Source organism: Zootoca vivipara, chromosome 4 (assembly GCF_963506605.1).
Source record: "Zootoca vivipara chromosome 4, rZooViv1.1, whole genome shotgun sequence".
NCBI classification, from domain to species: Eukaryota; Metazoa; Chordata; class Lepidosauria; order Squamata; family Lacertidae; genus Zootoca; species Zootoca vivipara.
The window spans coordinates 40,304,207-40,332,196 of NC_083279.1; the positions used below are offsets into that span (position 1 = coordinate 40,304,207).

The window sequence follows — 27,990 nt, forward strand, 5'->3', positions numbered from 1 at the left end:
CAACAGCTATCAGTCAGTCAATCACCCATTTCCACCACCCTTCTGAGTGATCCCCCCTCCCCATCCCCACCCCTCCCCACCCCTTCTCTACATAAGTGCCTGGAAACTTCCATTTCACTGTATCTGAAGAAGTGTGCATGCACACGAAAGCTCATACCAAAATAAAAACTTAGTTGGTCTTTAAGGTGCTACTGAAGGAATTTTTTTATTTTAAAGGTATTAGTTCTCTGTTCCAGGAACACTGGATTTTTTGTTTTTTTTAAAGGATCATAAACATGGGTTGATCTTGACTTCACTGAACAAACCATAGATCAAGCAAACCAAATTTTCCCCAAGTTCAATGAGGAACTTGGGTTCATTTAAAACCAGAAGTGAAAGCTTTTGATTTCACTGGTCATGCTAAAGGTGATAGGCGAAGAATACATGTGAGGCCATGGCTTATATGGGGGGGGGGGCGGGGCGGGGTAGGAGAGAAGGGTTGGGTTATAACTTCTTCCCATACGTGCTTGTTTTGTATGCACAGGGAGACACATCATGTGAGATTGTGCAGCTTAGATCTTGATCCATGTGTCACGAAAAAAGAAATTTTTAAAAACATTTTTGGGTAGACGTTTACATGTTTGATGCAGAATATTAATACTACTTTGGGGCCTGTGTAATCCAGGAGCTGAAACAAGGCACAGTCAGTCAAATGTGTCCGTTGTGGAGGTTTCTAGCATGCATAAGCTTCAACTCCCAGAATACAAAATGCACATGTTCTACAGTGATTTCCAGTTCATGATACAGTGGTGCCTCGCTAGACGAATTTAATTCATTCCACGGGTCTTTTCTTATAACAACAAAATCGTCTAGCGAATCCCATAGGAATGCATTGAATTTTTTTTTAATTTTTTCCCCCATAGGAACGCATTAATTGAATTTCAATGCATTCCTATGGGAAACCGCGATTCGCTAGACAAATATTTCGTAAAACGAATTCGTCTAGCGAGGCAACCTCCGCTCGAAAAATCCTTTCGTTAAGCGGAAATTTCGTTAAGCAGGGCATTCGTTAAGTGAGGCACCACTGTATTGGAACAAAATGGTACAGTTAATGCTTCCATGTTTTACACAAACAGTTGCACTTGCATTTCTTCCGAAGCAGTTTGCCAAGCATCAGTGAGCCTTACATTGCCCAGGCAAGATTGGCTCACCTCCATATTCCACAGGCAGCTACTGGAACTTGAGTATTTCAGCTCAGAACTCTGTTCAGATTTATTTTCAGTGATATCATCACTTATATGCAGATAGGTGTCTAATAGTTAAGAAAGTGACCTCAACAAGATACAATTGCTCAACATCCTCAGACCTCCATACAAGTATACTGTGGAGCCAGTGGTTATTTTCTAAATTTGCTTAAAAAATAGAAGTTTGCCTAACTCTGCATCTTTTGAGCACAGCAGCTCAATCAGTGCAAAGAACTGTACAGCTGCAATGCTTCTGCGACAAACCACCTAAAAAGCTCTACCATCCATCAAGAACAGCAGAGGCAGTGATTGTTATAAACATTTCTTATTTGTATTTCTAGAATCAAGTACTGAAGACTATGGGTTGGGATCTGACTTTATAAACAACAAAAATGGTAGCCTTGACATTTTTATCACCTGGTTATAAAGGAGTTCAAGTGTTACTGAATCAATCAGTATATACCAAATATAAGTTTACATTGATAAGAACGAGGCCTCCAGTTACCCAACAAATTTAAATACATGAAAGGGTGCCATTAAGAGCTAAAATTAAACAGATATAGCTCATATCTGTCCACTAGTTAAAAATAAGACTCTTCCAGCTGCACATAAAAATATGCATTTCATTTTGATCTTACAGTGTATGCATGTATGTATATATATAGATATATTTTATTCACAAACCACAACGCAGACAAATGCAGCCTAGAATTTATTTTAGTAGAAAATCTTCAGTGTTCTTTTTCAAAAACCTATTTTTTCAGCAGACTTACTGGAACTACTGTACATTAAAATAAATTGAATAGAAATAGAAAAATAAATAGAAAACCATTTTAAATTGTCACTGATATCAAAATGAGGAGTGTCAAACCTGATTGGGAGGAGTCATAAATGGAAATAAAAATAACATTGAAACAACAAGTAATCACAGGAACAAATTGAAAGGCCCCTTTCACTGCTACATTGGAAGTCAGGCTCTGTTCTAGTAAGGCTGCTGAATTTTATCCTGACAGTTTTAAAAATAAAAATGCACAATACATATATGCTTTTGACCCACCTTGTAAACAGAGTGTATTCTAGTGCGTCCTGAAGCATGTGTTGTCTTCACTCATACAGAATGGACATAGTATATGGGGTTAAAAGACATGAAATGGAAGAACAATTTCCCCTCTCAAAACACAGTAATAGCATGTAAAAAATAAAATCAGTATGAAACCACAGGTATTAGCATTCCTAATAAACTTGGTAGATGCATTCCCTGTACACTTCTTTTTTTCTCTTTATTAATTTAAGTGGCATATTACACAAGACACTGTTTTCAGTGGGCTTAAATCTGCTTTCCCTTCCCCCAGCCCTCCATCCCACCAAATCATAAATAGTTTTGTATTTTTTTTAAATTTTAGCTGCAACGTCTAACATGTTCCAGCACATATTCAGGAAAGTGTAGGCTACAAACTTGTAAGCCATCTAGCTTGCAGGGCATTCTTGGGTATTCGTCTTCTTTCCATTTATTATCTTCAGGATCAAAAGTGAGAATTGAATCACTGTAGTGACCATTATAACATAGGCCCCCAAGAACCATTATCTGTTTTTCCAACACAGCTACACCATGACCACTTCTACCAATTGGCATAGAAGCCAAAATAGTCCACTGATCAGTGTCTGGGTCATAAACCTCTGTGGAAGGGCAACCTTGAGACTCAAAAGAGGCCCTCAGGATTACACAGACGCCTCCAAAAACATAAAGCTTGCCATTATAAGAAAGCATCTTGTGAAAGCATCTTGCATAATTCATTTTGCATTTGTTTTCCCAACAATTAGTGACCACTTGAGTCCTCCTTGTTCGCTGCTCCACAGTCCCTTCTTTACTGGGATCAAATACACACACCTGCTTAGATGTGGACGAGGATGTGATTCCACCTGTGATGTACAGTTTGTTACCAAGAACAGTTCCTTCATGTCCATATTTATTGACTGGATAGGGATCCACAAATTCCCACTTATCTTCTGTGATATCATATCGCTCCGTTGAATAAAATGTCTCATCTCTTGTCCTTCCGGCCACTGCATAGATATACCTTCCAATAACACCAACAGCAAATTCTGAGCGTGGTACAGACATGTCTGCCATTCGTAACCAAGAATTTTGTCTTGGATCGTATCTGAACACTTTGGAGGAAGCATGAAACTCACCATCTGGCCCCAACTCTTCCCCGCCCAATAAGAATACAAAATTATTAACAATAGCAAGGCAGTCTGGTCGTAACGGTACTTGTGGACCTTCCAACTCCCACCAGACCCTTGGTTTGTGCAGGAGGAGGATTTTACTATTTACCATGCTGTGTCCTATCATTCCTCTAAACACTGCAGTCTGGGGTTTGGCAGAACGAATGCGATTTGATTTCATTTCCATCAAAGGCTGCTGGTGCACACTATGGAAGTAATTCATAGCTTGCTCCACCTCATGCCGCAACTGCCGGGAATAGCGATAAAATTCCGATGTTTTCACCTAAGGACAGAGCAAAACACATGTGTGTATTGACCAAGGAAAACAGTATGAGGAAGAAATCTATGCTGCCTAATTTTACACAACTGAATCATGAGGGAGAAAACGTGACCTAATCAAAGCAATACATCCCATAAGTCCAGCAGAGCCTGCTAAACCTACTGACAAACTGCACCTCTTATTCTGTCACTTTTTTAACTAACTGCCCTGCCTATGTTCAACAGGACTCATAACTAATGAAATCTTTTTTCTTTTTCTTTTTTGCATCTGATTGATTGTTCCCAGAAAACTTTTTAACTACTGTATTACCTTGAGATGTCTGGCAAAAAGGATTAAATAGAACTTGCTTTTTCCACAGCAGTTTTTAACTGCTTAGAACCCAATTCAGGTTTAGATAGCCTCTAAAGGAATTCCTCTACCTTCCTAATGCTCTAATGCTTACTAAAGTCCTAAAAAGCCATCAAATGCTGAGTAGCTCTTTCAGTTAATTCCTGGTGACATACCAGCAAGCCCATGCATTTCACAGTGGGCTTTTGTCACTCTTGCAAACAAATCAGCAAGCGTATACCTAGTGGTTGCCACTGGTTCTGATGTTCATTGAGCCCAACAAGCTTTGGTCTCACAGCTGACTGCTTTAAGGCAGGAGGAAAACTGTTGATTCTACCTTCCAAGATCTATAGGAAACTTTTGATAAGTTTAACAGCAAGGCTACATATTTACACCTTGCTGCTACAGAACACTTTCACAAGAGACTTTATTTGCTGCTTGTAAGGGGGGTTTAGATTTTATTATCTAACAAATAACATGCAAGTGAGATAAGATCATCCTTAAGTGACCTTTGACTGCTGCCTCATGGATGCTGTGATCTTACACTCAAGGAAGTTACATATCTGAAGAAGTGTGCATGCACACAAAAGCTCATACCAATGACAAACTTAGTTGGACTCTAAGATGCTACTGGAAGGATTTTTTATTATTTTGTTTCGACTACGGCAGACCAACACGGCTACCTACCTGTAACATTAACAACCACAGTCATACTGATCTTAACCAAAGAATCAAGCTACCAAACCATTTAGAACTATGTGCATTTCAGTCATATACAAAGAGGCATCAAGATAAAAACATGCTCTAACAATGACCACATTTTAAATCTTTGTGACCAAGCGCTAGCCCCGCTTTCTCTCAATTTTAAATACATATGCAATGGAATACTATATTCACATGTTTGGAAATCAGTGTCAGAAGTACTTTATTTTCCTGCAACATCAAATGAAGCCATAGTAAATAGATAGTACCAGTATTTTTGTTTCAATTTTAGTGGTACAATGAATGACCTGTGAACAGAAGTTTGGCTGTGAACACAAGTTAGTCATTAGACTAAGAAAAAATGTACACTGGGTTTATTGATAGGGTTACGAACCTATACTGAATACTGCAAATACAAATGATCACAGAAACATTTGAAATGCTTTACTTTTTTCTCCCTTGTGAAAAACCAAATCAGAAAACTAGAGTAATCTGACCAGCTAGGTTTATTGCATTATGAAAGTTGCATTTATTGCATTATGAAAGTTTCTAGAGTGCATTTGATTTTTACAGTGGAATTTAGTACACACACATTTGAAATTGCTTCCAAAAAACTTTGCGGAATGAATTTTTCTCCTTCATAATACTAGAATGAAATTGGTAGGAGACTCAGGACAGATAAAAGGTAGTACTTCACATGACGCATAACTAACTTATGAAATTCGCTGCCACAATGTATGCCAGTAGTCATTAAAAGATTAGAAAAATTATTTAATTAAGTCTTGATGGCTATATATGGAGTACTGTATGCCAACTAGTTTGCTAGGAGCAACAGCAAGTTCTACTTCCTAGAGGCATCTGGTTGGACAAAGTACATTTTCTTGAATTTATTAGCTTACTTACTAATATATCCCATTTTTAGTCTGTCAAAGTTGCATGGAAAACCTAACAAAGTAGTAGCTTAGACGAAAAGTTACCACAATAGAGGACATGTAAACACATGCAGCAGCACACATTTCGGATAAAGCAACTAAAAAGTTGAATATAGATCCTCAAATCTTCATACTTTGCAACTGAATAATGATTGGCAGTCCAAGTAACATAAGATTAGTCAACATTCACATAAATTTGGCAGAACGTACACCATCCCACTCCACAAGCTGTAACTAACATTAAAGAACATTTGCATTCCAAGACAACTTGCTCCCACAGGCTACAAAATAATGACTTCCTCATAAAATCTAATGCTTCTGTAAGTATAAAATTTGGAGAAGTCCCCCTTTGCAATCAATAAAATGAAAGGCAGCTATGAATCCTCATTTTCAACCTGGTTGAATTTGTCTTCAATATGACAGGCTTCTCTTAGGACAAAAGTCTTTTCTATCTCATATCTTAATTGCCATTTGTTAGCAAAGGCTATTACTAGTCTAGGCTTGTTCATGCATAACCCCCAGAAACATATTTTCGGGCCACAAGTTAGCCACCCCTACCCTGAACAAACCACTACGTGCAAGAGCTAGAAGCAGCCTGAGCAAAGAGTCTAACTCATGCCCTTAATATACTTTTGGTTTCAAAGAATCTTAGCTGCTAGTTACATGTAAGCAGAAAATTTTCTAAACAGCTTTCTAAACATGCCATCTTCAACCTACAGATTTTGAAGGTGAGTTGTTTAACTAGCATTGCTTGGTTTTGAACCATAATCTCTGGTCCATACATACCAAGTTTTGATTCTTTGAAACTGTAAGTAAACACGAGTGAAGTCCTTTTCCAGACTATGTGGGAGAAGACGAGAGGAGGGGAGTGCACTAACAAGAGGCTTCACTCTTGTGCAGGCAGCACTATACCATAGTTTAACATTATATATGAACCAGCCCATTTTTGCATATTATTTCATTCAATTAAATTTTGCATTAACTCAATCAAATAAATGTCTTTTTTAATAAAAAAAAGTCTGACAACTTGAAATTTAACAAACCACTGTTATAAGGAAAGCTTATCCTTAACATTGTTTGCTTCAGAATCACACCTTCGACCAAAATAGCCTCCAAAATAATTATGCATTCTTAATTCACAGTGCAAATGAATAAAATTTGTCCTGATCATTGAAAATTAGTCCTTGCCTATTAAGCACAATATTTAGTAATTTGATTTATTAAGCTTGTAGCCGTATAATGTACTGTTGAAAGCTATCAGGTACCACTAGGAAGGGAGGGGTGGGGATAAGAGGATTCCTTCCTCACCCTCCCCTTTTATTACATTAAGGACAGTAGCTTGGTATTCAGCTACGTTTTACTCAGTGTTGGCCCATTAACATTAATAAACATTATTAAGTCCATTAATTGCATTAAAACTTAACTGAATATCACCCCTTCCTTGTCAATAAATACCATTCCAAAACTTTCAATCTATCTCCTATCCCTGCATTTGTTGTTTCACTAATTGGCTGACTTCTATGACTGACAGCTATTCTGATTCACAGTTCTTAAAACACAAGAACAGGCCAAGCTGAATATCTGTGCATACACATCTTCTGAGTAAATAACTGGCACAGGCTTGGAACAAATGTAACACAACCCAATTTAAATTTAATTGAGACTTGTAGTGCTTCTGGGCTCGTTTTCTCTCCCATTGGCATTCCTCCTGTTCTTTCTGTTTGGGGACTAACTAAATTCAGTACTACAAGCAGACCTAAGTTTTCCTTACTATAGTTTAAACAAAAACTCAATCTGATACACCGGTTAGAAGCAGGTTTGCAAACAGTGGCTTGGTGCCATGTTTGCTGCTACCATAGCTCATTCTGAAACTGAAAAGGAGGACTACCCATGCAAGAGGCACCGGCGCCAGGGATAGGGGGCACTGGGGGCTCCAGCCCTCTCAATGTTTTGAATCAGGGGACCCAGCCCCAATATTGAGGCGGCTGATACCCCCTGCTGCTGTGAGATGCCCTTTGTGCACCCCAGCCCACACTCGGGAGCCAGGACAGGGCTGGGACGAGCAAGAGTGAAGATCGCCCTCCACACGTCCTGCCCCTGCTGGGTGCAAGCTTGGAGCCCAGCGCCACACTCTGCCTCTTCCCCGCCCAGTGCTGCATCATGGACGTGTTACATGATGCATCACATGGTGCCCTCCCCCCATGTAGGGGGTAAGTCGGAGCCCCTGGCAAAAGAGGAAGGAAGAAGTCCATGAATCCACAATGCATTATGGTCCTAAGAATGTTTCAACCGATTGGGCCTTGTTATGAAACACCTGTTGTTTAGAATTCAGTTACACCCACTTCAAGCAAGTCCTCTCACTTGCTATGAAACCCAGTTATACCAACTGTCAGGGACTAACTGTTAGGTGATATATGCAGATAACTACACAGATAGACTGGATAATTACAGTACACAGTTTTGCATTGTGGATGCAGTCTTTTCATTCCAGGGAACACCCAACTATGAAGTAACTTCCATACATATACTGCTCTTCCTTGAGCAGGTTACTTATTCTAGAAGCTGAACTCTAAACGAAAAATATACCAATGATTAAATCATACATTATTCATCTAATGCCTTCTTTGCCTGTAACAGGAAACAGGAGAAAGCAATCCAGGTTCGAGATTTTGCTTAGACTTATTTGATATTGCTTATTTAGAAAATCACCACTGCTATACTGGGTCCCAATTTCTATCAACTTCTGGCTTTCACATCTAGCCCTTTCTCTCTTCATCCCACCTTCAAATAATCCGCACTCATGTAGTGTTTGCATTTCCTTGAGAGTTCTCAGGAGAAAATAGATACTGCCAGGGCAAACTGGATTTTGAGAAAGGACTGGAGACTATACCCCAAAGTGCTAGAAGCAGGGACTGTGTGTGACGGCAATAAATCACTAGCTGAGGAACAGCAGTGAAATAAAAAAGTACAAAAAGCTTGGCCACTGGGGGAAGAAGGTCCCTCTCTTCTTTTCAGTACTAGGGCAGGGACACAAGGGGTTATGTACATGTAGACCTGGAAGCTTCTCATTAAGATAATATGCTATGAACTGACACCAAGACAATTATATTTTGAATACAGGCTAGACTAATAAATACAGGTGACTCTCAACTTACACAGGGGTTATGCGTAAAGCCAAAATTGTGTATAGTCAAAACACACTGGATTCAATGGCGGAGTGGGATTGCCAAAGTAATTTTCCCCAGAAACCCCCTTCTGAATTTTTAAACTTTTTTTTGTCAAGAGTGTAAATCTGAATGTGCACAAATTAAGTGCATGTAAGTTGTGAATTACCTATATAAATGGAAACAGAAAATATGGATGAGAAACACACACATACTGATCAAACATAAAAAGTGAGCAAGTCCACAAAGAGAATAATGTATGAAAAGCAAAAGAAGGTCTAAAAGATACATCAAATGTTTGTAAGTAATGACTACAGTACACAACAATCAGAATACAACACATTTATTTAATAAATTTCAAAAGTGTGGCATTAGGGATAAATGTTAGAAAATATACGTGTTGTTCTTGGTTGTTTAGTTTGGTCCTTTAAAGGCTTCTATTTCACTCTATTGGCTCACAGAACTTAAGTCTAAACCTAAGAAATTATTTAACGCAGCTTAGCATGAAAATACAAATGTATAAGGCTGGCATTTGGACACCTGACTTAAAAACCTAATTTTAAAATCAATCATATCGTTAGGTTTCTTCTAATGCACATCAGTATCAAAATGTACATGGATTTAAACATTTTGCATATTCTTTTGAACAACTATTTTAGTCCTAATACAAAGAAAAATGTCAAACTGTTATGACAGCTTTACTTGACGGGTCACTGTTACAGAATCTTATATAACCCTATCTTCCTAATGATAGTTTTGTACCTGTGGCAGGTGATAACAAGTGCAGAATTATGTCTGATTACACAAAGGTACTGACACTTTAGAACTTCTGTTTAAACAGAACTCTGTGTACTAGATAACACAGGCTGTGTACAGCCATCAGAGGAAAATGCTATTGAAAATGTATTTGCTTTCTTAATATAAAGAAGGAAAAAAACCATCTACTTCATAATTTGGCTGATCCTTGTTTAGTACTAGGCACCAAGAGATCTTCCCCCTCCTTCCAGCCAGGATTCCACCCATGTACAGCTGCAAAGTCGAGGTGGTATTCTACCTAACCTTTCCCCCTTCTGTTTTCCCATTTTTCCTGCCCCATACTGATGGGCTTCCCAGAATCAAAGTTTGCCCAACTCTTGAAATATCATATCTATACCAAGGGGAAAGTTGCCACTGTTTGGATAGTCTTTTATAAACAGACATTTACCATCTCCCACTTCTCTGTCATTGAAGACCAAACCTAAAAGAGGAACAGTATTATACAGTAACTTTCCAAACAGACTGAGAATTCAGCTTCCTGTGATAGAACAACTCAGGCCCCAAACACCTGAAAAAACACTTCCTAATCTACAGACACTCTTAGGTGTTGGCAGGGGAGGCCTCATTGATTGTTCCACTGCCCTCAGAAGCTCGGAGACAAGGTAGCCCAGGAGAGGGCATTCTCTGCGGCAACCCCTAAGCGGTGGAAATCTCTTCCCACAGAGGTGCATCTGGCATCATTATTATACAGCTTTATGTGAACGCTGAAGAGGTGCCTCTGTACCCTAGCTTTTGACACTTGAAATGTATATTTTTAGAACAATAATAATAGAAACAATAAGAATAAATACAGGAGTGCTTTAAGCCCCATAATAATCAGAGTTGTCTCTTCCAACAAAGAGGAGATGGAACAGAAAGAGAACTGGTACTAAAGGCTCCAGCAAGAATAGACTCTTTTCCATTTGCCTTAAACTTCAGCCGCAAATGACAGGAACAGCTGAAAAAAAATAAAGAGCCATAACACAGCTCATTTCTGCTTCTGGAGCACATCAACCTAGATCCTCCATTGATTCCATAGGAATCAAGAAAGAAAAGGGTAGAGTTAACAATATAAAATCAAGGGTAGAATTAAAAACATAAAATCAAGTACAGTACTATATTTCTAATACACTTTTGCATTTCTGATTTTCCACTTTATAAAAGTCATTGTGTGTAATTGTGACATTGGACCTCCCGCAAAAAGTCCATTTTCTGCAGGGTATTGAGGGAATCCTCAGGTGGTTTTCCCTCCCGCTTGCTCCACAGGCAGGAATATACAAATTAGACATTATCTTACCTCACGGTGAGAGGGCAACACCTCCAGTTGACAAGGTAATTCAGCTCAGTAGAAAGTATGTTAATCTCAGACAAAAGCACTGCATGCCATGGATACAAAAGGCAAAAGGCAAGAACTGCAACTCTTGAAGAAGAGGGACATCCAATTAAAAAAAACCAATACAAAACTGAACTGAACTGAACTGAGAATACTAAAAAAAACCAGCATATAAACGAATTTGTCCAAGCTGCAATGAATAGCCGAAACTAGCCTAGAGTAGGTAGGATCACCTCCATCCCCTGCAGAAAATGGTCCTTCATTGGAGGTCCAATATCACAATTTCCTGCCAGGAGTAGGGAATCCTTGGATGGGATGCACCAAAGCTACTGTCAGGTGGAGCCAGCTGTGGACCCTACCCCTAACTAGGAAACCACCTGTTGTAATACACACCTACTGAAAGAAGCTTTGGCAGATGCATAGATATTGATCCTGTAATGTCTCACAAAGATAGACAGAGAAGAGTAGGTGGCTGCCCTACAAATATCCAAAGTGCTGAAGACAGCTGAAGCAGAGGCACTCCTAGTGAAGTGAGTAGTGACCCCAGCCATCAAGGCCAAATTAGAAACCACATAGCACTTGGAAATGCATCCTGTCAGCCATCTGGAAAGTGTAGCAGTTGAAACCTTCTTTCCCATGGTCTGTGGCTGGAAGATGAACAGGGAGTCAGAAAGGTAGGATTTGTTCTCTTTAGAAAGACATGCAGTGCTCATTGTTAAGTCCAGAGTACCATTCCCTCTCATTGTCCGATCTAGGATGGGGACAGAAAGAAGGTAAGATGACATCCTGGCTCCTATGAAAACTTGAGTTAAAACGTGGGGACCAACTTCTGCATCACTGAATCTTTGTGAAACAAGCGCAGTTCCTTACATGCTGAGAGTGCCCCCAGTTGTGACACTCAATGTGCTGATGTAATAGCTACTGGGAAAAGCACTTTCCAGAAGAAAGAAGGCCAATTTCAAAAAGCTGAAGGAATTACGGTAGTGGGTGACATCCCAACGTCAGACATACTCAAAGAGAAGGGAGTCAAAGATGGATGGGAGTTCCTTAAAGGTGAAATATTGGGGGGGGGGGGAATGCAGAATTCCAACAAGAAAAATGGGAGGCATCTAAATAAAACAGTGTGGCTACACAAAGGAGTTTACAAATGGGCTGAGGGCATGTATAAGAAATGAAAGAAAATCATGAAGGAAGAACACACACAAGTAGCCAACAGTTTAAGGGAGAAGGCCAGGTGGGCCAAAGCTCAGAATGAGCTCAGGCTTGCAAGAGAGGATAAAAATAATAAAAAGGGTTTCTTTGGCTATATTCGAAGCAAGAGGAAGAACAAGCAAATAGTAGGCCCTCTACTAATGAGGCTGAGCGGTGTAACCCAGAACAAAGCACACTGATATCCCATATCATGTGAAAGATCATATTCAGCAAGGTCTAGTTAAGTTCCAATACTGTCCTTCAGAGTCTATGCTGGCAGATATATTTACAAAGCCTGTATCTGCAGAAAAGAACAAGTCTGCAACTTTTCAGTTAGGTATCACTGATTGAAATATTTCAAGGCAACAGCCCAATAGAAGGGGTGTTGGTGTAGTTTGGGAATATATGAGAAATTGCACTAACTGCTTGGACTGTGATTTGAGTTGCCCTTCCTCTGCAACTGATTTCTGTTAAGGGTTAGGACATCAACTATGGTGGGCCTCTTGAAACAGCTCAAGGGTACAGGCCTCTGGCATGACTCAAATAGTGTGTATACGTGCATTAGCAGGTATAAAACCAAGGCTGCATTCAGCACCAATGTGCTGTGGGGTGGTGGAACTCTCCCAAAACTTGGACCTCTCTGTATATTTGGATCTCTTCAGTTTAACCTCTAAGACCAGGTTACTGTACTTAGTAGAATAGTTTAGGATGTACCAGCATCTCTTAACTATGTGTATAATGTGTTTGAATTGTTTTGTGTCTTGAGGCAGTAAAATATTTTACACTGAACTGGGTGGGAAAGTAGCTTTCTTCACCGTCAACTCTGGAAAGGCTGACAATGGGAAAGGTAGAAGACTCTTGAGTTTTGCTGGACCACACTGGTATAGGTGTGATATAGAAACGCTATCAAGGAAGTCGCCAGCTGATAAGATGCTCCATGATGGTATGAAGGGTCTCCATTCTGAACCTGCATTTCCGGGTATGCCTGTTCACCCTCTTCAAACCCAGTATGACCCCGAAATCTCCCTTCTTCTTTGGGAATATGAACAATAAATATGGGGTAGCAGCCGTAGCAATGCTCCCTTGGCAACAGAAGCTCTATTACATTGATGGATATCAGGTGCTGAATGGCTGCTAAGACCAGATGGTGCAATTTTCCTTTTTGGACCTGGGAGAAATCACAAAGTGGCTGTAAGGTAAGTAGGCAAAGTCTAGAGTATACCCTCCCTCACTGTTTGCAGAACCCTTTGATCTGTTGTCATATCTCTTCAACAAAGGAAGAACTACTGCAGACGACCCTCAACTGGAGGTTCCTGAAGCTGACTTAGGGAGTCCGGACTGAGTTGACTTCTTTCCTCCCTGCTGACTCTGTCCAGAGCCTCTGGAATTGGAGAACTGGTTCTACTGTTGCCTGGGATAGAATCTCTGTCCACCCCACTGGTACCACTGGCATCTGTTGTCTTTAGAACCACAGGCACCCTTGGAGGACTGAAAGGAGCTACACCCAAACTGACTCCTAGCAGCTTTTTTCTTATTCTTAGTTTCCACCAAGTAGGGCTCCAACAGGTCACCAAACAGCCTGCCCCCTAGAAAAGGGCCTGTAGCTAGATTAACCTTACACTTGGAATCTGTGTTCCACATCTTAAACCATAGGTATTTCCTAATAGCTACATTGACTGCCATGGTCCTTGCAGCATACTACATGGCAACTAGGCCATCATCAGTCATAGAGGCAACTGTCTTCTCCAGTTTTCAAATGCCCTAGAGAAGGTGGGAGTTACTACTAGCAAGAACCTCCTCCAGAGGTCTTTACTCATTTTAGGGAGGCCCTGGCCATCAAGGGTGAGGCTGTGGCCACCCTAATTTCCAATGTAGTAGTTTCATGGGCATGCCTCTCTTATCATCTGAGTTCCTAGCTAATTTATCTGTGTCCTTGGCTGCCATTGTCCTTGCTGCCCTCCTGCGGTGCAATGGTTTAGTGTGTCTGGCTGTCAACCAGAAGGTTGGTGGTTCAAGTCCAACCAGGGATGGCTGTGGGTAGAATTGCTGCACTGCAGATGGTTGGATTGCACAATCCTCCAGTCTCTTTTAACTCTACAATTATATGATTCTGTGCCATGAAAACTAAACAGGCATCCAGGAGGAGGAATTAGTTTAGCCATACTATCAGACTGAAAGGTATAAAGCCTTTCAGGCCCATTTAGCTGACAGAGCCTTCTTGAAAACAGATGGAAAAGGTATCAAATGAGATTGGAGGGCTGGGTAGGTCTCACTTCAGAGGCTCCCTTCTCCCACCCCATGTTCTTAGGAGCAGGGATCTCTACGATATGACTTGCCTTTTTAAGAGGGCAAAATCCTTGGTAGGAAACAAGCAAGACAAAGGTGCAGAAAGCACTGCTTCCTCCTCACTGGCTGATAATTCCCCCTCCTGCTTATTGGAAGCCATGGCGGACACAGCGGCTTCATCCTCCTCCAATTCAACCACAGCCGATCACAAGTCCAAAAGCTTGTTGCCTGGCACTACCACTCTGTGGCTGCTGATAGGAGGCTGAGGCAGAGGAACAGACTTGCCTTCAGACCTCTGAGCTGCCTCAGCTCCCTCTCTTCTGGACCAGCGTTTTAGTGGCACCGAGATTTCCTCTTCCAGCTGCCCAGAGGTGGCCCTAAACCTGCAAAGGTTAGATCACCACCTGGATTTGGAAACAGCTGCTGCATCACTACAGCCAGGAGAGGAAGAAGGTGAGGAATAGCTCCCCGCCCCCAAAACAGCAGGAAAGAACCTATGCAGGAGTCATCACTGAGGAATCTTGAAGTCCCAACACACCACTAAAGAGAGCATTGTGCCCTGTGAAGCCCTCTCTCCTGCCCAAACCTGAGGTAAGACTTAGGGCTGGGCTCCAGGCCATGGTTGAGGGAAAAAGAGCAGGCGCAAAAAGGCCATCTGAGGGACTGGGCCCACACCAACCCCGGGCCCTGTACCAATATGTCAGATCCACTGACAAAACTTGGGAGTTGAGAGCTGTGCTGTTGATCACTAGATGAGGGGATGACACAAAGTTCAGTGTCTGCAGATCCTCCAAAACCTCAGCTCTCTCAGTGGGCCAACTGGAAGGCAGGGGCAAGGCCAGCGTCCATCTTAACTGCCTTTCCGTCAGGTCAGCCATCCCCTCCTCCACAGCCTCTGCTGGCTTCCTGGGATGAAACTCTTAGCAAACTTAAGCATACACTGAGGGAGACAGCCCACCGCCATGGATAACCTCTGGCCTCTTCTTCCGAGGAATCAGTCAAAAAAAGGGGGCTGTGAGCCCTCACAGATGACTCAAGACATTCTTGTCATTGAATTCTCTGTAATTGTGTCTCTCTTTCTCCCCCCCCCCCCCGGGAATTGGTCAAAGTCAACCCTCTCCTCACAAAGCTAAGGACGACAGCATATAACTATTACTCAACCTGCACTGCAGCAAGGCAGGAATGAAACAGGAGGCATTACCCTCCTACCATGAGATAAAATTTGTCTAATTTGCATATTCCTGCTTGTGGAACAAGTGGGAGGGACAACCACCCGAGGATCCCCTCCCTGCTGCAGGAATATATTTTGTTTCACTAATTACAATATACGTAGTCTTGTAAATCACCTTGCTGTACTTGTTTATGAGGTTTTCTCTATCACTAACGATCAGAAAAAGCTGCAAACCTACCTTTTTCCTGGCTGTAAATCCTGCTAGTTTGCATTTGGGGGATTTTGTTTTGTTTTGTTCTAAAAGCTAGATGGCACTTGTTTCAGACATTGACGACTTCAATGTTCCATTTTCTAAAACAGTGTCTTATTTTCCCTCCTATTTCTGGAAATGTTACCTATTAACAGCATGCTGCCCTAAACGTAATGATGAATTCTATCTATTGCTTTCAAACGCACCAACCTTTTCAAAAACACTGGATGGTGTCATCAAACAAAACCTGATGTTCTGAATGATGGTGTCGGTATGCCTCCAGCGTCTTCTATCATGCCGCAGCCAAGCCTGAACAGCCTCGTAGAGCTCTATCTCTGGGAATCTGCTCAGACGATCATTATCCAAGTAAGTCATAAGCTTTTCAAAGCTCAGATAGGACAAGAAGTCAGGTCTGGCCATGAGAGGCACAAAGTTTTCTAACAAAAAGGAATCCAGCTTTTCTCTGACGCCCTCGATGTTTACACCAAAGTCATCTAAAAGTCTCATAATTTCTGCACAGTTTTCCAAGCATATTTTTGCTAATAGAAAGGAGCAGCAGAACTTCACCACCTCAATAAGCTGGACGTACATGGCAGCTTGCAGGATTTCATGAACAGTGCTCATACTCAGATCAATGGTTCCATAGTACATGAATTGGAGAACATGGCTGAAGCCTGTTGCAGTTAGGCCTTTCAAGTGGATTTTTTCCTGATCTCGCTCCCTCATATCAGCAGTGAACATAATCCTGAAATAATCACTTTGGGTGGCAAGCAATGCCTTATGAGCCTGAAACTGGTGGTCCTCAATAACAAGAGTGACGTCAAGAAGCAATCCCTCCTCATACAGTGTTCTGAACCCAGCAGAGACGCTGGTGTCATGGATGGAGGAACTAAATCCTTCCACGTCCCCTGCCATGAATCACCTGGGGAAAAATGTAAATAAAGAAATGTTATGATTTCTAAAGATTCATGAAAATGTAGAAACATATAAAACTTGTGTTTATCATGCTTTGTGAATACAGTAGTGTTAATTGCCTTTTTTAAAAAAACAAATCAATAACCAATATAAGAAATTTTGCTTTGGAGAAGGGAGAAGCTGTTCATGAAAATTACTTACAGCAAAATTTCAAAACTGTAAACGTTCAAGCTCTTTTATCTCCAAACTCTTGCATTACCTATATTGGCTGAGATCTAGCATAGTGGGCAGAGTGTTAGGTTTGAACTTGGAAGACAAAATCAGTCTTGCTATTTGCAAGTGCCAAGGTAGGATAATTCTTGCTCTTACAAATGAAAGGATCCTAAAGCAGATGGAACTATACTCTTCAAAAGTGTCATTCAGAGGCTCAGCTGAGACTGCTGCAGCTTCACAATACTATGCCATGGCATAGGCAATTTGCCATGGTGGAGATCATTTTGGTGTAGCAACCGTATTGTTCAAGTGCTGTGATATACTCAGACTGTATCTCTCCCCAATTCAATTGGTGAATTAAAAACACAAGCTGGCAAGCAGCAATGTTACCTGGAACAGACACTTCATGGCAACATCACAAAGAACACACACACAAAAAACACACCTGTCTACTATTTGGATTGAAAATATGGTTTTAAAAAAATAGCTGTTTAAGTGACACAACAATCTATTGCTAAATATTTTCTTTTTGTTTCTTATAAATGTCCAGGAAGCTCTGCCTCCAGTAAGCAAGCCGGTATCGGGGTGGGAAGAGGTATGCCACCATGGACAACCTTTGCTCCCCCAAACTCCCCAGCCAAAGAATCTGCTAAGAACAGCAGGCTAGCAAGCTAAGCTGTAGAAAAAATATATATTTGGCTGGTATATATGCTCTAAATTTGAATGAATTCATGAAGACCTCTCTTAAAGTAATGGCATGACAGAAAACATCTGTTGCCCAACCTGCATGGAACTAGGCAGGAGAAAAACGGAAGTGACATCTAATTTGCATATTGGCCTGCCTAGTGGAGCAAGTGAGAGGGCCAATCCATTCCAGGATCCCCTACTCCCTGCAGGAAAAAATGAAATTTACCATGCTTTTTGCAATGTGGACTTCAGCAGGATTTTAACATATGTCAACCAGGCAATCTCCATGGCACAGCCTGTACACAGACATGGTATATTTTGCCATGGAAAATATGTTATGGGCCCCATCAGAAAAAAGTGACATCTTTAGCATGCTAATTTGTTCTGCAACACCAAGTTAAACATGTCAAATGTTGGAAAGAACTCCTCTACTTTTAACACTGAGAGCAAATACTGCTAGCAGACAATCAATTTAGAAAGCTCAAATTCACTGTGTTTTAAAAACAATGTTGGCAAGTTCTCCAAGTGCTTCCAAGGTTGCCAGCAATTATTTAAATAAAAATTCAAAAGGCAAGCAGTGGAGTAAAGAAGCACATTTTTGAAACAGAAGCGGGCACCTTTGAATTCAAATTCAGAAAGTTATAACTTATGTTGTAAAACCTTACATGGACCAGTTCTTACCTTCATATTGTTAAACACAGTAGTATAGGAAAATAATAATACCACTTAATATTTCTGTAATACTACATCATCATCTCCCAATGACCACCTTCAAGCACAGTTGTTCTTAGAATCTTTGTCCTTAATTTTATTTACTCCTTGTTAGCAACCCTTGCATATCACAATTAAGTCAGGGTTGCTAGCTTATTTTAGGGACCCAGGTGGTGCTGTGGTTAAACCACTGAGCCTAGGGCTTGCTGATCAGAAGGTCGGCGGTTTCAAATCCCTGTGACGGGGTGAGCTCCCGTTGCTTGGTCCCAGCTCCTGCCAACCTAGTAGTTCGAAAGCACGTCAAAATGCAAGTAGATAAATAGGAACCGCTACAGCGGGAAGGTAAATGGCGTTTCCATGTGCTGCTCTGGTTTGCCAGAAGTGGCTTTGTCATGCTGGCCACATGACCTGGAAGCTACCGGTATACGCCGGCTCCCTCGGCCAATAATGCGAGATGAGCGCGCAACCCCAGAGTCAGTCACGACTGAACCTAATGGTCAGGGGTCCTTTTACCTTTACCTGCTGGCTTATTTACAGGGAACAAAGAGCATATTACCCATTCATTCCTGCTTCACACCACCTCTAGTGTGAGCAGGAGAAACAAGACTCAATTTCCATGACATTCAAACCCAGAATCCTGATTTGTTGCTCCCTTACATGCCAGAATTACAACCTGGCCTGAAACCATGGTTAGTATTGGTTTATGAATCATGGCTCTTTATAGGGAGCAACAAAAGGCAATCCCAAGTGACTATCACTGTGGCCAAGCTTAACTGCAGCTTTCTAATTTGTTTCTTGCCCTGGGAGAAAAGTGAAGTGGAAGCCATTAACAGGGTGTAGAAGCACATTGTTCACTCCTAATAAACCATAATAAGCCGTTAACTCTGCCTAATCATTGTAGTGTGTGAATGCAGCCATTGTGTCTTTACTGTTCTCAATAAGCCATGTATGTTTAGTAACAGCAAAAGTACAATGGGATTGCTACCGCAATCAACAACAGTTGCTATGCCCAACAGTCTCAAATCCTACACCACCTATACCTTTAATTTTCTCATCGGATAAGAAAACCAATCCACATTTTTCAACTCTTATTTTGTAATATGCCAAGGGTGGGGAACCTATAGCTTGTCAGATATTGTTAGCCTACAATCCTATCACCCCTGACCATTGGCCATGCTATCTAACAGAGGTCCAAAAGTTAGCTATCTCTATATTATGCAATGCAATTTTACCCTTTTACAATCTTCTATATTTGCAGCACATGCGTCTTATGTACTAGAATATGTGCTTCAGCACCACATAATACTAAAATTGTACTAAAATTAGATATCAGGTATTAACTGATCTGTTAAGGTGAGAAACTGCTCATTTTGGGGTAGAAACGAGAAATGCAAGTCAGATATACAGTACAGAGTGAGTCACGTATATCAAAGGATAGGGCCAATCTGAATTTGGTGTAATTTGGATGTGGCAATCATTTTCTGGAATGACCATTTAGGCAACTGGTATTATTTAGAAAGGCTTTTATATTTTTGGCCCTAACATTTAACCTGAACTATCAACTGATGTAAACCCTTCAAATATTATGAAAAAGGAATCTGAATTGGCTCACTATTCTAGAAGCACTACCGCTTAAGAATGAACATCAGGAAAATTGACAAAAATGTGGTTGACATTTCACACTTCACAGAATCAGCATGTTTGCCTTTTACCCAAACTGAGTCTTCTACCACTGCTCTTTCTGTATCATTGATTTTGCATACAATGAATTTTGTGAAAGTGACAACTAAGCATCTGAATCTGCATAGACACCTGCTATTTCTATGGACTCATTTGCTTTTGCAGACAACTTAGAAGTCAACGCTAGCTACATTCGGTTAAGAGTAGGGAAACTGTGACCCTCTGAATGTTTTGTACTACAACTCCTATCAGCATCAGCCAACATGGCACACAGCCTGGAATTTTGGGAGTTGGAGACCAGCAACTCCTGGAGGGCTACAGATTCCCCACCTCCAATACAGAGAAAAACACAACATTGTGAGTTTATATACCGTATGTAATTTCTCAGAAAATTAGTAGCTTATGGTGTTCTAGGTGGCTACTGGGATGGATTGGATAAATGTTTTAGTAAATAAAGAGGTAACCAAGACTCTTGGCCAGTCACAGAATGTCACTGATAAAATCTAGAATAACTGTTTTCTGCTCTTTGGCAAATTAGAAAAGGATGCTGCTTCCAAACACAAGGAACAGAGAGCTATTATGAAGAGTGAAGTTCAGGCGAAGGATGACTAGTCGAAAGAAGACTACCGAAAGACTTCTTCATAGTTAAATGTGTCTCATTTTCTGCAGAACCATAACATTGATCACAGTGATTTCTGTTGATTCCCTTTGGTATGAATGCTTATTACATAGAATAAACCAGGCCACAATAGGTTGAACTGATGTCATGTAGGATGCAAATCACAAAAATAACCTGGAGGAATGTGTGTGAAGAAAGATAGACGTGAGACTCATAGTTACTCCTCAATACAACTGCTAACCAAGAGTTACAGCTTCTTAAAAGTTAATGAAAATAGGATTAAGATAGTAATCCTAATGCCATTTGCTTAAGAGTAAGACTCATTGAATTCAACAGGACTTACTTCTGAGCAGTGGTCGAAACTCCCATTGTTCTAGGCACATTTTGCAACAGGGAATTTCATTAGCGGCAGCAGTTTCTAAGCTCTGCGTGCAGTACTGCACCAAAGATTTCAGATTAAAACTGCAGAGTGGAGGGAAAGGAGGACCTTTTTCTGCCTCCCCACTTCCAGCTACTCTCTGAAGACTGGAGAAGAGACCCTCTTAAGAATATTAGAGGGGTGAGCAGGGGAAGGACTAAACCATGTGAAAAATGAACATAATATTTAAGTGCATTCATTTTCAGCTTTGTATTCTTGTTATTCCATTGTTGCACCCATAACCTAGGTTTAAGGTGCCATTTAGCTCCTAGCTTTCATATCTCAGTTTCTAACACTGCTTCTGAGTAGACATGGTTAGTAATGCTCTGAAAATTGTTTTAACTTTCTTCCGGAGACAATCTGGAACAAACAAGCATATCCTGAGGGGCAACAGTTAATTTGACACAAGTTTGAATCCCTGCGACGGGTTGAGCTCCTGTAGTTCGGTCCCAGCTCCTGCCCACCTAGTAGTTCGAAAGCACATCAAGTGAAAGTAGAAAAATAGGTACCGCTCTGGCGGGAAGGTAAACGGCGTTTCAGTGTGCTGCTCTGGTTCGCCAAAAGCAGCTTAGTCATGCTGGCCACATGACCTGGAAGCTGTGTGCGGACAAACGCCAGCTCCCTCAGCCTATAGAGTGAGATGAGTGCGCAACTCCAGAGTCGACCGCGACTGGACCTAATGGTCAGGGGTACCTTTACCTTTACTTTACCATTGCTCCACAGAACCAAAAAGAGAAGTCAAGGATAATGCTATAAAAAAAGATTCCACCCCCTCTGATAGGTGCTCAATGATTCTGATCAAAAATGTTTAATTAAGCTGTCAGTCTGAGACATGAAGAAAGGCCAAAGCATTGCCACTCTTTAAGGTAACTGAATGGTACATTATACAGTACTGTGATGTACAACCACAACAGTGAGTGCACATACAGTGAATGAAAAGAGATATTTCACAGAATATATAATGAACATATTCTACTGATGGCAGATGGCTTGCAAGATCATACCATCTACCAGACTGTTCATGTATGAAAACAATCATTGGTAAATAAACAAAGATTTCAACCTCCATTACCATGGGGTTGGAATCAAAGCTGCCATGGTATGCAAACTACACTACATTATTCTTCATTTCTTGCCTAAAATCAGATGTAAGGCAGAATGTTCAGTAAATTGTTGTTTCAGAAAAAATAATTGCCCTGCACATATCTCTGTGTAAATGCCACTAATGAAATTATAGCTTTAACCAATTTACAAGACAAAATATATGCATAATAAAAAGCAGCAGATTAGAGTTAAGGGTGATGTTTGGGTTGCTCATTTTATTTCTCATTTCTACATTTTGCGATTTCCATAGGAAATCGGCAGTGACATTTTAAAAAATGTCACTGCCAAACAAGACAGATCTGGATTGGTCCTATATTCTATTTTGATCAGCTACAAAACCTTGCATTTGAGCAATACTTTGATACTATAATATTTACATTGCTGATTTAATAATATATTATTAAGGACTAAAATTAAGGTATTAGGATCTCACACTAAATAAACAATCAGACATGTGATATGTCTGAAAGCTACATTAAATTGGTACTAACAGAAGACAACACAGTTCTGAATAGAGCCAACTGAAAACCCATGGGCTCTGCAAATTATTGTACAAAAATATTAATTCTACGCACCATAAACTTAAAAAAAAATCATAATTAGAAGTTTCTTCCATATTTCAACTATTTCCTTTATTCAACTTTCATCTTAGTATTTGTGCAAATTTGTAATGTGGCTAGAGACTCAACACTATAAGCAGTGCTGGATTTTCCCCAGCAAGAGCCAAACTTAAATTTCAACACGGCCTTCGATAGCTGAGGCCTGTTTCAGAAAGTACTACTATATTTAGAGGCACTCTGTGAACCAAGTTAAAAAATTAACCTAATATTTATACAACAAGGCTTGTAAGGTTATCTTTCAGTATCACTAGACACCTTGCTGCTACATTTAAATCAGGGCAGCATAATTTAGTTGGTTTATTATATTAATAAACTTTAGAACTTTTCATTGACTAAGGTGTTCCTGAGTAATTGAGCGATACATATATTCATGCTAATTATTTTAATATGAGTAGTTACAAAAATGACTTATGGCTAGTGTCACCTCAAAAAGACCACTGTTCTTTCTCTTACACTCAAAAAGGAATATTTCTTCTAAGGCAGTGCTTGTTGCAACAAGCACACACCATCTCAAAACAAAGAGCTTCTTTTCTTCAAGAACTGTTTGAAGATTTCTTCACTCATATACCATCCAACTTTTACAAAAAAGCGTTGAAACCAAAGATGAAGGCAAATAGTTTTCGGAGACTATAAAATCCCATAAAATTTTTACACATCAAGCCTCGAATGTATCAGAATTTTGCAGAATCGTGGCAACGAAAACACTATGGTGTAATATTTACTAAGATAAACTGTCAAACACTTTACTATCTCGAGCACAAAGTGAAGTACTAAAGGAGGGGTTGCATGCAACCAGAGATCAAAACATGGATATAGATTAATGGAAAAGAAGTGTATGACACTGTTGTCCCTACCATGTGCATTTTAAGCACAGAAGACTTCAGTGCGCTGTGTTCCTGGAAGCACCACTAGCATGCTCACATACACAAAGGCCAGGGCATATATCAATCTTCTTCCCCACCCTGTTCATCATGGGTGACTTTTCTGAGGAATTAGAAAGAGGAAAGACAGCTTCATCATACCGCCCTCTTTTAGAGAAACAAAGACACCTGAGAGGGCAAGATGCTCAACTGAAACCCAGAGGCATTACACAACTTTTCAATTAGCAGCAGGAATAACCTTGAACCTCTGATACTAGGAAGGTGCTACCATGAAAGCCTCCAGTTCCATCACAGCCACTGCCTTTACTCCCCCCCCCCAAAAAAAGCCTTAATCCCAAAAGCAGCTGTCCTTCAAAACCTGGAGATGGGAAGTATGTTGAAGTACCTCAACTGATGTGCCCTCATTTGGCCCAAACATGGTGGAGGAGAGGGCAAGCCAGGAAAAAGGGAAAATACTATATTTCAGGGAGGAGATGAGCGGGAGTGATTTTGACCTAACTGGGTCTAGAAAAAGAGCAGCAAACATCATGAACAGATGGGGGGGGGCGGACGGCTGGTCCTCTGGCAGCTTCACCTACCTCTCAACAGCACTGAAGACACAGCTCTTCCCGCTGAACCTGCAGAGGGGGGGGGGTCCTCTGGGTGACATAAAGACAGAAGAGGAGGAGGAGGAGGAGAGCCTCACAGTGGGGCTGAAGTGGGGTTACACGGAGACAGAGGTATCGCGCCCGGGCCCCTTCCTCGCCTGCCGGGGCTGAGGCTGCGCGTGCTAGCGAGCAAGGCCTCTTTCGGCGGCACCGTCCAGGCACCGGCTTTCGCCGGCCCCTGCCTCACCCGCCCCCTCCCAGAGTCCCTGCCTCTCCCCTTCCCTCTCACACTTGTTTACCTTCTTCACTGCCTAGCACAGCCACAGTCGCCATCTTCCCCCAACGACAAGCACCCCGCACCGGCCGTCACTTCCGCCGCCGCCACCACCACCACCACCTGTGGGAGAGGCAGAGGGACACGCACAGGAGGAACCTCCATCAAGGCGGAGTGGGATGCTCAGGCCGCCGCCGCCTCCTTCGCCTTCCCAAGGCGCGCTCCCCGGCCGGCTCTCGCAGGACCGCCCCATTCGCCGGTGCTGCCGCTGCCTCACAAAAGCCGCCAACCCCACACGCAACACTGGCCCCTCCTCGCGTAGCGCCCCGCTCGAGGAGCCGCCTCCCGACGGAGCTCCGGCCGCCGCCGCCGCCGCTTCCCCGTTCAGCCTGGCCGAAATGCAGCCTCCCGCACGGTCGCTCCCCGGGCCGTTACGCGGGGCTTCTCAGGACCCGACTCCGCCGCCGTTCTCACACGTTATCTACTTCCACCATCGTTTATTAAATGCCTTTATGGCCCTTCGTCTTGAGGATCACAGGGCGGTTAACAGCAGAAAAGCCCAAACGTACATGACATCGTTTGGTTTCGTTTGTTTCCATTTCCTAGCACACAGAACGTGCATTGACCTAGTTAAGAAGCTGCCTCCCTTCCCTCCCTGAGCACGTATATTCTGTACTGTGCGCTTCAGGAGGGGCACTTCCAACTTGACTTATCGTTGTGTAATACAAACATATCAGTCTGCAGTCCTCTGCCTGCTTGCACGGGAACGAAACGTTTCTAACTAGACGCACGTTAAGATTGCTCTGTATATACCGTTTCTCCAAAAAAATAAGATGTAGCCATAAAATAAGCTGTAGCAGGATTTTTCCGCATTCAAGGAATATAAGCCATACCCCGAAAATAAGACATAATGATAGGCGCAGCAGCAATGCTGCCCATGGCAGGAGGAGGATGAGGAGGGAAAAAAATAAGACATCCCCTGAAAATAAGCCATAGTGGGGGGTTTTTTGAGGAAAAATAAATATAAGACGGTGTCTTATTTTTGGAGAAACAAGGTGGCAGTTTAATTTTCATGACTTCCTCCCAAAGACTCCTGGGAACTGTAGTTTGGTGAGAATCCTGAAGCGGTATCGATTCATTTCAGACTTCTGTAAGCAATTAAGAATGCATCTTTCCATAGCATAGCTAGTTGATGGTCTCTGGTGTAAATATACAAATTATAAACCACTTTGATGTTTATTATGATATAAATATTTAAATACAGTAAATAACTGAGCTGCTACAGCACACTTGCATACCATGGCAGAGTAACTGTCCACTTGGGAAAGCATATATTGTAGTGGTACAGATTTGCCTAAACGGCCTTGGTTCTGTATACCTGAAAGAGCGTCTCCACCCCTGTCATTCAGCCCGGACACTGAGATCCAGCACCGAGGGCCTTCTGGCGGTTCCCTCATTGCGAGAAGTGAGGTTACAGGGAACCAGACAGAGGGCCTTCTTGGTAGTGGCACCCGCCCTGTGGAACGCCCTCCCAGCAGATGTCAAGGCAATAAACAACTATTTTACTTTTAGAAGACAACTGAAGGTGGCCCTGTTTAGGGAAGTTTTTAATGTTTGATGCTGTACTGTTTTTAATATTCGGTTGGAAGCCACCCAGAGTGGCTGGGGAAACCCAGCCAGATGGGCGGGGTATCAATAATAAATTATTATTATTATTATTATTATTATTATTATTATTATTAAGATGACCTACTGTGATATAAGCCTCCTATGACTCGGTGACTTAAGAGTAGTCATCTTGGGCTAAAGGAACTTAAAGGGAGACTGCAGCATGAAACCAATCATTATAATACTGTACATCAAAAGTTCAAAGCTGTCATTTGTAGATTCAACAGAAACAAATGGATTCGTGCTCATTATACCTGTTAATTGGTTTATCAGTGCCAGGATTTCTGCTAGCAACAACTTGTCTACATTTCATTTCCAGTTGACATCTTTAGTTTTCCCCTCCCCCAAATTATATGCATTTATACTCAGAATTGGGATGCGGATGGCACTGTGGTCTAAACCACAGAGCCTAGGGCTTGCTGATCAGAAGGTCGGCAGTTCGAATCCCCACGACAGGGTGAGTTCCCATTGCTCGGTCCCTGCTCCTGCCAACCTAGCAGTTTGAAAGCATGTCAAAGTGCAAGTAGATAAATAAGTACCGTTTCCGTGCGCTGCTCTGGTTCACCAGAAGCTGCTTAGTCATGCTGGCCACATGGCTCAGTCATGGTGGCCACATGACCCGGAAGCTTTACGCCGGCTCCCTCGGCCAGTAAAGAGAGATGAGCGCCGTAACCCCAGAGTCGGTCAGGGGTCCCTTTACCTTTTTATACTCAGAAGATGCATCTGAAGAAGTGGACTGTTGTTGGTCCCACTCGATAGAATCACTGTTGCTAAATATTCCAGAACAATTGTTCCTATTGCTAAATGCATATCCTTCCCTAAGAAGAAAAGCTGGGATGGGGAAGAAGTGGCTCATATCTTTAAAAGAATTTCATACTCACATGTATACATAAAATGTACTCCAATTAATAGCTAAATTGATTAAACAAGTGGGGTGTACGCTGCTGCTATACTTGTATGGCACCAGTGTGAGCAAGTAAGATGGACAATGAGGCTTGCTGGGATCCTATCCTACCAGAAATGACCTGCCTCACAAAGTAAAAGGAGAGCGGATTATTTGCCAGGAGAGGCAGGTTAAAAAGGCCAAGAGCTAAAATAGCGCTTCTTATTGGCTCTCTTGCCCATGGGAGCACCTGTCCATCTTTTCTAGAGAAACATTATATTCTGGATTTAAATCTGAAACCTTGGTTATCATGTTTCACATAGGAAAAATGGAAGCTTACGCTGCTTTGGTGGGGTTGAACACTCATTTCCAGTATAATTAGCTATACCCAAACCTATTATTATTATTATTATTATTATTATTATTATTATTATTATTAGGCCATGTAAACTCTGTCTTTATACTAGAACGGTGGCACTTTTTCTGGTGGACCAGAGTCCATATTGTCTTCCCTGTAAAGAAAGTGAGAGCTTGGTTAAAGACTTTATGTTCATTTTTTTAAAAGTAATTTCCTTACCTTGGTCCATGTGCCCCACCTGCTCCTAAACATATGGAAGAGGGATGAAGGTTTTTTTGTTTATAAATGCAAGCATATACAGCATATAAATAACTTCTGATATTTTATTTCCTACTGTATTTTTTAAATATGTTGCATGTTCTGTATAATTTTTTCAAAATTACAATCGATAAAAAGTAAAAGTAAAAAAAGAGTAGGATTTCCTCTTGCTTGCATTCAGCTGCACTGCAACAGAATGTTGAACGTTCTCAGAAAACCTACGTAAGATCCTTC

The 27,990-nt window shown here is 41.4% G+C and overlaps 1 protein-coding gene across 6 annotated transcripts; it reads right to left on the reverse strand.

The window, feature by feature from the left end:
• Positions 1–216: 216 nt before the first annotated feature.
• KLHL15 (kelch like family member 15) lies at positions 217–27,983 on the reverse strand. Of its 6 annotated transcripts, none has more exons than XM_035115682.2 (4): positions 24,615–24,885; positions 23,702–23,831; positions 16,091–16,802; positions 217–3,732 (listed from the first exon to the last, which is right to left on the reverse strand). In XM_035115682.2, exons 3-4 carry the CDS (start codon positions 16,793–16,795, stop codon positions 2,623–2,625), a joined length of 1,815 nt encoding a protein of 604 aa, XP_034971573.2. In that variant the 5' UTR covers positions 16,796–16,802; positions 23,702–23,831; positions 24,615–24,885; the 3' UTR covers positions 217–2,622. The 6 variants fall into 6 exon arrangements, with proteins under 6 accessions (XP_034971573.2, XP_060129512.1, XP_034971576.2 ...); XM_060273529.1 differs by lacking the exon at positions 24,615–24,885 and adding an exon at positions 24,307–24,607; XM_035115685.2 differs by lacking the exons at positions 23,702–23,831; positions 24,615–24,885 and adding an exon at positions 27,718–27,983.
• Positions 27,984–27,990: the final 7 nt, after the last annotated feature.

Excerpts from the sequence above, each read along its gene's own strand:
- KLHL15 (XM_035115685.2), bottom strand. The coding sequence starts at position 16,795 with ATGGCAGGGGACGTGGAAGGATTTAGTTCCTCCATCCATGACACCAGC. Across the intron at positions 3,733-16,090 it reads CATCCAGTGTTTTTGAAAAG|GTGAAAACATCGGAATTTTA; the intron begins GTTGGTGCGTTT and ends CTCTGTCCTTAG.